This window comes from Ylistrum balloti, unplaced genomic scaffold (assembly GCF_031769215.1).
Source record: "Ylistrum balloti isolate Yb309-2 unplaced genomic scaffold, AGI_CSIRO_Ybal_v1 Utg369702, whole genome shotgun sequence".
NCBI lineage: Eukaryota > Metazoa > Mollusca > Bivalvia > Pectinida > Pectinidae > Ylistrum > Ylistrum balloti.
The window spans coordinates 1,044,535-1,053,614 of NW_026781932.1; the positions used below are offsets into that span (position 1 = coordinate 1,044,535).

General features: G+C 34.8%; 1 protein-coding gene across 1 annotated transcript; it reads left to right on the forward strand.

Annotated features, from left to right (window-relative positions):
• Nucleotides 1-650: 650 nt before the first annotated feature.
• On the forward strand, nt 651-8,690 carry LOC132565234 (uncharacterized). Its single transcript, XM_060229870.1, has 7 exons — nt 651-751; nt 2,865-5,311; nt 5,689-5,834; nt 6,263-6,340; nt 6,816-6,927; nt 7,856-7,962; nt 8,580-8,690. The coding sequence occupies exons 1-7, from the start codon at nt 651-653 to the stop codon at nt 8,688-8,690; spliced, it is 3,102 nt and encodes a 1,033-aa protein (XP_060085853.1).
• Nucleotides 8,691-9,080: the final 390 nt, after the last annotated feature.

The window sequence follows — 9,080 nt, forward strand, 5'->3', positions numbered from 1 at the left end:
CAGTGATATTACCATATCATGTTAATACAGGCCATTTTCCTTTATAGCTAAAACCAAAAAAAATATTCCAAGAGAACACTAACTACAAAGTGACTAGAGGGCACCTGTTAATTACAGGTAAATAGTTATGGGTAATCCTAGCATCAGGTGTTTGTCCCAGCCTGAGGTGATAGCTATATTACCACATGGGCTTGGCTTTGTCTGTCACCTGTGACAATAGAGATATTGTGTAAACAGTGATCAGGTGCCCCCAGACTCCAAGCTGGATATACAGGCCAGTTAACAACCTGCTAGCTCATTTAGGAAGTGTTTGTTGGAATAGGGACATGCATGGTGCTTTTCTAGGCCACCTGTGGATGTGTTGATTGTGTAGGCCATTTTGTTTGTACATGGAGGATATTTTAGTCTTGTTGATTCGATGGTCAAGGAATGCTTGCAGTGCAACAAATTTATTTATATAAATGACAGTGGAATTGTATCGTACAATTTAAGGCTGTGGCAGTATCACTTGTGTGCCAAAACAGGAGAAACTCGGTGAAGCAAACTTTGGGATTTTTGTATCAAAGATTACACAATATAACAGTGCTACTAAAAGTGGAGTTGCTTGACTAGATACCAGATTTGTAGATGATAAATCATAACATCAAATCATGAAAGTGAAGCTGAAACCAGGGGTTTCTTTCCTTAGTGGATACAAACCTATCCAGCTGTACAATCATACAACTGACAGTGATCCTACAGACCTGACCAGGTACAAAATATTTCACTGTTAACTATGTGTAGAAACTTCATGGAATGTAATTGATATACATTACAGTTACATCCTGAAATCGCCTTCCTGAAGCTGTTCTAAATTCACTTATTATCTTCTCGATTCCTAAAAATGTTTTTTATTTTAAATGAAATTAATGTGAGTCTGCAATCATAGTGATAAATCTTCCCAACGAAATTTCCTCACTGTATGATTTGTATATAGTAACTAAAAGAAGATAGGTTAGTAAAATGTTAGCTATGTGTTGTCACAGTGCTAGTGTTCAATTCTTGTTTGGTTGAGCATGATCAAAAGATCCTCTTTTAGACACATTTGATTTTTAATACAGCTTGTCTTTAATGTCATTAGGAAACATTTTATACAAAAAATTATGATCAGTGGCAGCTATCAAACTAGCTATTAAGTTCATTCTGCCAAGTTTTAATTATAATGAATATGCATGTAATTTAGCCTAGTAATTCTTTCATGTTTTCATCAAGTCTACCATCCAGTAAAGATACATTGTTGAATTTAAATTGCGATACAGGTAAAACTGGATAATTACACCTGTTTGTTGATATAGAAATGGCCAAAGAGACAACAATATTACTGGAAGTCCATGTTGTTGTTTAGATAAAGTTCTGTTTTGCTGCTTGCTTGTACAAGTCTAAACACTATCATACAAATAAAAGTGCTGACTTAAATCTTCCCTCCAGTCTTAACCCTTTGTAAGGTTTTGTATCCAATTTAGAGCCTACAGTTATAGATAAAATGGTCTGAATTCATTTGGTTTCCATGATCACTGGCTTTTGTATTCAGATTTTATCAGTGAGAAATACCTCTAGGGAAGAAACAGATTGATTACTGAATAAATACCAAGGTGTAATTGATAGTTGATACCTTGAGGGATCACTACACAGATAAAAGCCATTCCCTTTTTATCATCATATCTTGAGGTTTATGGCCAGGGTAGATTTATTACAAAACTGTTCTGAGATAATAAATATTTTATTACAAAAAATTCAGATTAAATTTTTTTAAATGTATGAGGAATGTTTTTTGTTGCATCATTTTTTTTTTTTTTTTTTGTAACTTGATTTGGAAATTTTAAAAATTAACAAATTAAAATGTAAACAGGAAAGTACGATATGATAATAAGAATTGATAATCGTGTATACATGTATATGTATTTTCAAAAATAAATAAGATTTGTATGAAAAAAACAAAACAAAAATTGTTGAAATTAGTGTTTATATTTGACTGCAGTATTGTGTTTTACATTCAATGATTACAACCAAAAACAGGATTTAAGAAATAAACAATAGCATTTACATGTATACTCACTAATGTATGTGCATGTATAGCACCTACATATGGACTTTTATAGCTGTTGTGTATACAAATACTGCACACTTGCAGTTGTATATCAGTAATGTTTGGGACTTTGATATTTGAGTGCTGGATTCCTGCTTTCCGTGTGGGACTCGCCCTAGTTTTGAAAACCTTACTACGAATCTCTTAATATTAATGGTATTGAAAATATTGGAAACAATGTTCTGGTGTCACTTTAAAACGTTCTACGGAAATAATATATATATTACTTTTTGGAATGAAATGGTTGTTAACAATTGTTGTGTTTTAGATGATTAATATCTATACCTTGAAATTTTCTAATGGTAAACATCTTTCACGAATATTGGTCATACCCAATTATGAAATCAATAACTAAAAAAAATCCAAATAAACTAGCAACTATGCTATGGCATGAATTCATTGCTGTGTAATTTCATAATAACAAATCAAATTTGTTAAATGCAAAAACAAGATACCATAAACGGGTGACATCATCTTTTTTAATCTACAAAATTTTGACAACTTTATTATATAATCATTGTCATTAAGCCACCTCTCCAGTTCAAAGGTACAGTCCATCATGGTAGTCAGTCTAATTTTAGAAAACTTTGTAGGACAGTGAGAAATTTTAATATTTAATTTTACTTTTGTTTTGAAGTTTTGTTTTTTTTTATATATTTAGATATTAACAATACTACAAGAATCCTGAAGATAAGAACTGCTGTGACGTCTCCTAATTTCTACTTTTCATTTTTTACAGCGGAGCAAGTAAACTTTGGTCCAATGGCCTCACATCCATTGAGGAAGATGATATCTTTGAAGAAAAAGGGTCCAATAAGGACAGAAAAAAGATGAAACTGTTTTCATCAAAGCGTAAATCATCATTGTTTATTCCTGGGCTAAGCTTTCGTAAGAAGTTGTCTCGTAACCACAAAGGTAGAGAACTATCAGAGATTGGTCCTCTGTCTGAAGATAGTCTGCTAGTGAGGCCATGTGATGGTGACACTGCCAGTATCAAAAGCAGTGTATCAAGTTTAGAAGAACAGTTGTCAGATCAGCGTACAGACAGTGTAGATAGTGGAATAGACTGTCTTCACCCAGCTTTTTTGTCAGGAGCAAATCTTTCGTGTGGAAATAGACAACAAACAGTTGCTTCACCTCTTTTGTCAACAACATCTCTTCCATCACCTTCCACATCAAAACTGGTCAGTGATCTACCATCAGATCCCAATATGCAGAAACGCTTTTCTCAAAACAGTGTTATTTATCATTCCCGTGGCAACACAGGTCAAAGTTCAAAAGGTAAAGGTCGGGCTCCTATAGCATCACCTGAGGATGATTCTTTGTTGGATAATCCTGAGCAGGACTCTGATTCTGATTCAGATTCTGATTCTGATCTTCGGTCACCTCCTAGAAAGTCTGCTTCTGTAAAGAGCAGTGACAGTGCTCATAATACCTCGGCATCTTCCTTTCATACCTTGAGTGACTGTTCTTCTTGTGATTATGACACAGACAGCGATTCTTATTCTTCTTGTAGTTCTGATGGACAGAATTGTCGCTTTGGTAGGTCCACAGAGTCGGACAGTGATTCTGACTCTGATACTAGCCAATGCTCAGCATATTATGTTCCCCCAAAGTGCTATATGGATACCTCATTGTCTCGAAATGCTTCGTCAGCAGGTCAACCAGGACGTATCGCTGTCAGTAGAGGATCCAAGTTACCTTCTAATTCTGTACATACAAATTGTGTAAATACTAGCCAAACTAAAGCCAAACAAAGTGATTATAAAAAATGCAAATCTCGCATAGAAAAGGCACCACTCTCCTTCTTGCGCAAACGGAAAAACAAGAAGTCATCTAAAGCTAGTGAAAATGCAGAAAAGTCTTTAAACAAAAGTCACAAAAATGAAAAATCATTCAACAGTAGCCAGGCAGAGGACAAGATATTCAATACTAGTCAGTCAAAGGACAGAACTTGTAACAGAACTGAGTCGTTCAACAGTAGTCGGACCAAGCACAAAACTGTCAAAAGGAGTGAGTCATGTGATCAGTTCGACAGAAGTTACATTTTTAATACTAGTCAACCTGAAGGTATATCTGTTCATAACAAAAGTCAATCGTTGAAGGGTACAAGACAACCTGTGAAAAGTTTAAGCCAAGATAAGATCAATAGAAATCAATCTAGAGACAGTAGAACTTCGCTCAAGACTGATGGCAGGTTTGTAAAAAGCAGTAAATCCAGTTTAGTGATGGAGAACCCTCATGTGCTGGTGAACCCTAGTCCAAAGTACATATCGAATCAAACTGACCATAGCATCATGGTGACGCCCGTCCGAGAGTCTCTTTCCACTTCCAACCTAACAGTTAACAGTCGGAGTGCTTTCAGTCGATGGAACACAACAGGTTCTCTGCCAAGACAACGGATATCTTATGTTGATGGGGAAGAGTGTAGATTCACTACAGAGGAACCTATATATCATGAGATCGATGACATTGATGTGAGAAATGGTGCTGCAGGACATTACATAAACGTGAGAGACACAAATAATAGTCATATGTCAAGTTTTGGATATGTTCAGATGTGTGCAGTGAAAAATACAGTGTCAGCAAATGTTGGTCAAACAGTGAGAGACTGTGATGATAAGTGTTTTGTCCCCAACGAATCTAGTGAAAAGTCTGACATGATAGACAATTCTGTTAAAAATTGTGATAAAAATAGCCAGCTCCCCTTAAACAGGTGTGATTATGATCAAGATACCTCAGCAGAATTAGAGGCTTCACCTAATTTGCCAATGTCATTAGATACATCAAAGAGTATCGTAGATGTAAGACGTGCCATGAAAAAGACTGCATTCTGGGTAGAAAATGCCACCTATGATAGCACATGTGGGTCGGAAGATGGGTCCCCTTCATCTCTCTTAAAGGACAAGAAAAGTGTGAGTGAAATGGATTTATGTAATCAAATCATTGATATTTACTTTGGTGAAGATAGTGATTCCTCATTGTCATCATCTTGCCTTGAGAACTCTTTTGACCAGGATTCTTCCTTGTCCTTTGGAACTGATGAAAATGCCTCTCCCGATGAATTTTCCATGGTACTGCCAGGCGACAGAAAAGTCGAGACCAGCGCTGATGACTACTCATTAGCAACATTTGTTTCTGAACCTTATCACACATCTGAGGCAAAGACGAGAAAGATCAGAAATGGTGAGTGTTGTATTCAAAATGCACCCTGGTACACTAAGTATATGTTATAATACAAGCGTAGTGCTAGCCCTTGTAGATTTAGTCTATACTAATTCATACAGTTTTACAATACAATATCATGGTACTTGTGAACTAAATCCAAAATGTATAAAAATTATATACAAACAATGCATAGCTGATGAAATGATGATGTGAATCATCATGAATGGTAAACCATTGTTCTGTTGTAGTCGGTTTTGAACAGGTTTTCCAACACATGTAGATTAGATAAATATGCTGTGAAAATAGCCATCCAAATTTTTCTAAATATCAACTACCTGTTTGAAAACTAAGAATACTACAAACTATCATGATTGATGACTGTTTGTTTTATACAGCCGACAATGAGTTAGGGGTAACACATTCTGATGAGAAAACAAGGAAGCCAGACACACTGAAGACAAAGCAACACCATCAGTTTGATAAACAACCCAAGGAAAAAGCTGTCCTGAAAGAGAAGTTTGAAAATATGAATACTCCAAAGGTAAGTATTTCATGCACAGTGATAAATGTGAACTGTCTTTATGGTCCAATTTCACAAAATCCAAAGAAAAATTATGTATATTAACTGTACTACTCATATATCATTTACATTTTAGACTATTGTCAATGGAAAAATAGTATAAAGACAGGAAAATAGTAAAAATAGTATAAAGACAGGAAAATACTTAAAAAAAACCCAGCAAAATGTTATAAAGCTGAATTTACTTCTATTAAGTAAATGGAAAAGTGAAAATCTTACATTACAAGCTTCATATATGAAGTATTTTTATCTTTAAAAAATAAAGAATTGCTGATGAAGACATAAAGCATAATATACTTATTTTGGAAATGATGGGAAACAATCTTGTTATAATTACCCATGTTGGAGATCAAACTTTTTGTTAATGAGATGTATTTTTCATCGGTCAGAAGTCAGAAAAGACCAAGACTACAAGGACTACCAGCGTGTCCAGAGTGTTCTGTGATAATCGACCTCCGTCATTACTTGTAAGTCATAATACAAACATTAAAGCCTGTCTTTAAAGGCCACTTAAAAGATTCAGAATTTGAAGAAATATCATTTATGTACAGATCAGGTTGATTTATTACAATGAGACTGATGGCGTCTTTGTATACTGATCAAATTGTTTGATTAAAATGAAATTGATGGTATTCAACATAAAGATGACTTTTAAGACAGATCTATCTGACTTTACAGATGTTTGATTTGAAAAAATGACCCAAGTGTTTAGCCAAGATATATTTCTAAAATCGTTAATAGATTAGTTTTGAAAATATGACTACATTTAGACAAACATTTTACAATTTCAATTTTGTTTCTTCTACAACATGTGATGTGAAATTTTATTAATGATAAAAGTAAGATATTAGATATTGAAAATTTAAAGCTGAAAATATTTTTATGTGGTCTCTAACTAAGATAGTTCACCACCTCTGTTATCATAGTCTGCTTTGATTTCAGTCTGAACATGAGGTTGACACCATTACAAAGTTACACACAATCTGTAACAGTCAGAGAAAAGTGAGCTACCTGGATGTCTCCAAGGCCGAGATGATTATCAAGCATTATCCTCGTAAGTACACATCTATCACCCGATACACTGTGGACAAGGTTGCAGTGGTTTAGTGGTTAAGGCGTCTGACCACCTTTTTCACTAGCTCTCCACCTTTATGTTGTGGGTTCAAGGCCTAAATAGGACAGTTGTCAGGTACTGGCCACAGGTCGATGGTTATTCAATAGAAACTCACTTTCCTCCACCATCCAAACCTGGCTGTTAAAAGGAAGTACAGTACAATAAGCTAACCAAACACTATGGATAGTCTTTGATATCTTTGTTTGATATAATAAAAATCTAAAAATCTGTTTAGAACGGATTTATGTATGTAACATTTCAGTTTTAGTTGATCCCACTTAAGGTAGAGTTAGGCAGAAGTCTCAAATTAGTAAAATGTTAAAAGTCTTTCATAAGTGTTGTCCATTTCTCTTATGCTGGACAAGTCTATTTAGTTTTCTGTGTGAAAGATATTTCCTGGTCCCTCTCTAAGATTGAGGAGATTACCTAGTCAGGACAGTGGTATGACATCACCATAGCAATGAGTTGATGACATTAACCTTTTAATACCCAGCATTATATATGAGGTATCACCAAAATTGCAGACAGAAGAGAAAAAAATGTTACTTATGAATTTTGGGACTAGATAAAGGATCAGAACCCTTGGGAAAGATTTTTGTGAGTTTTTATTTTTAAAGTCCTTGAGTGTGCAACATTAGAATCTTTTCCCAAGGATTGAGATCACTATACATCAAAACAAAATATATTCTATTACAATCATGCTAGGTCTGGTGTATAAACAATTTTTCATGGTAGTTTGATATTTGTTCACAATGTAAAAAATGTGTGAGAGTTCACTGGTGATATTACAAACACTTTACAACTTTGAGTTGTTGATCTCTTTTGCTTTCTTGTTCTGTTGATTGTATCATTTGTGTTTATCTTACAGCTCCCAAGCATGCATCCCGCATTAGTTGGAGTGACCAGCTGGCTAATGCTGACCTGAATCACCACACGCCTACTTCTTCTCCTGCCAAGAGGTCTATTCTTCACCAGGTAACAATAACAACACTATATTTTTCTAATAACGACACCAAAATTTTCTAGTCCTCAGTTAGTGGATGTTTGTAACTTTATAACATGTAATAACTTTAACTTATAAAAACTATTAATACATTATTACTTTTTTAATCAGAAATCTTGTGCTTCATATGTTTTGGATAGCATCCTATTTGAAAAATTCAAGTACATTTTAGTTTTTAGTTGGTTAAAGCATGAGTGTTCTTTAAAAACCAGTTTATGTGGTATATCATTGGTAAATACTGCAATGTATTTGGAAACTTGAACCCCAATCAACCAGAAACCCCAATTTAAGCCCAAGATCCTAAATATCAGACATGACTCTGCAATATTAGCTGGACAAAAGCTTTTAATTTCCAGGACACCAGTGTCCACGAAAGACCCCGATATCAAAACAAGGCTCTAATATCAGATTGACTTTGAAAAAACTAGCTTAGATTGTATTATCTGCTGGAGGACCAAGTCACAGTTAAAAATGTAATGTCTGCCTGGAGGTTACAGTACCAGCAGTATGATTTGTTGTATTAGTTAAAATATGATTGAATGATTTCTTAAGTGGTATCATAAACCAATTTTGTTGTTTGTGTTTTCAGCGTCCTCAGAGTTTCATTTTTCCATATGTTGAAGACGAGCCATCCCCAATTGTGATCACACGTTTAAGACGAAGTAAGTCATCATCCAGGAGGAAGGAATGGCCATGGTAACAATCAGAGTTACACCAGGAGGGTCACCGTTAGGATTCACAGAGAGCTATGATGTACATGTTATTTGTGTGAAGGTCAAATATACACCAGAACAAGCACCTGTTCATTCAACAAATTGAACGTGGGGGAACAGTTAAATGATCGTTTATACTTGTCATTTGATTGGGTATTTCATTTGTTTTGTTATTTCACCATAAAATACGAAATTTCTTGCACCCATCATCAAATTTACTTTCACCATGATTTTTGACCTTCTTTCGTATTAATTTGATGACTTTTGTGACTCTCCGCTTTAAAAGATTCAAGCCTCCCCATTTATGACTTCCCCATTTATATTCATCATCAAAATTTGTAATCACCAGGGCTTTTGACTTTTGTCTGGATTTTTAC

Bases quoted from the DNA above. Each gene is read 5' to 3' on its own strand.
- LOC132565234 (XM_060229870.1), top strand. From the start codon at position 651: ATGAAAGTGAAGCTGAAACCAGGGGTTTCTTTCCTTAGTGGATACAAA. The intron at 5,835-6,262 runs GTAAGTATTTCA...TTCATCGGTCAG, and splicing joins AAAATATGAATACTCCAAAG to AAGTCAGAAAAGACCAAGAC. The intron at 7,963-8,579 runs GTAACAATAACA...TTGTGTTTTCAG, and splicing joins AGAGGTCTATTCTTCACCAG to CGTCCTCAGAGTTTCATTTT.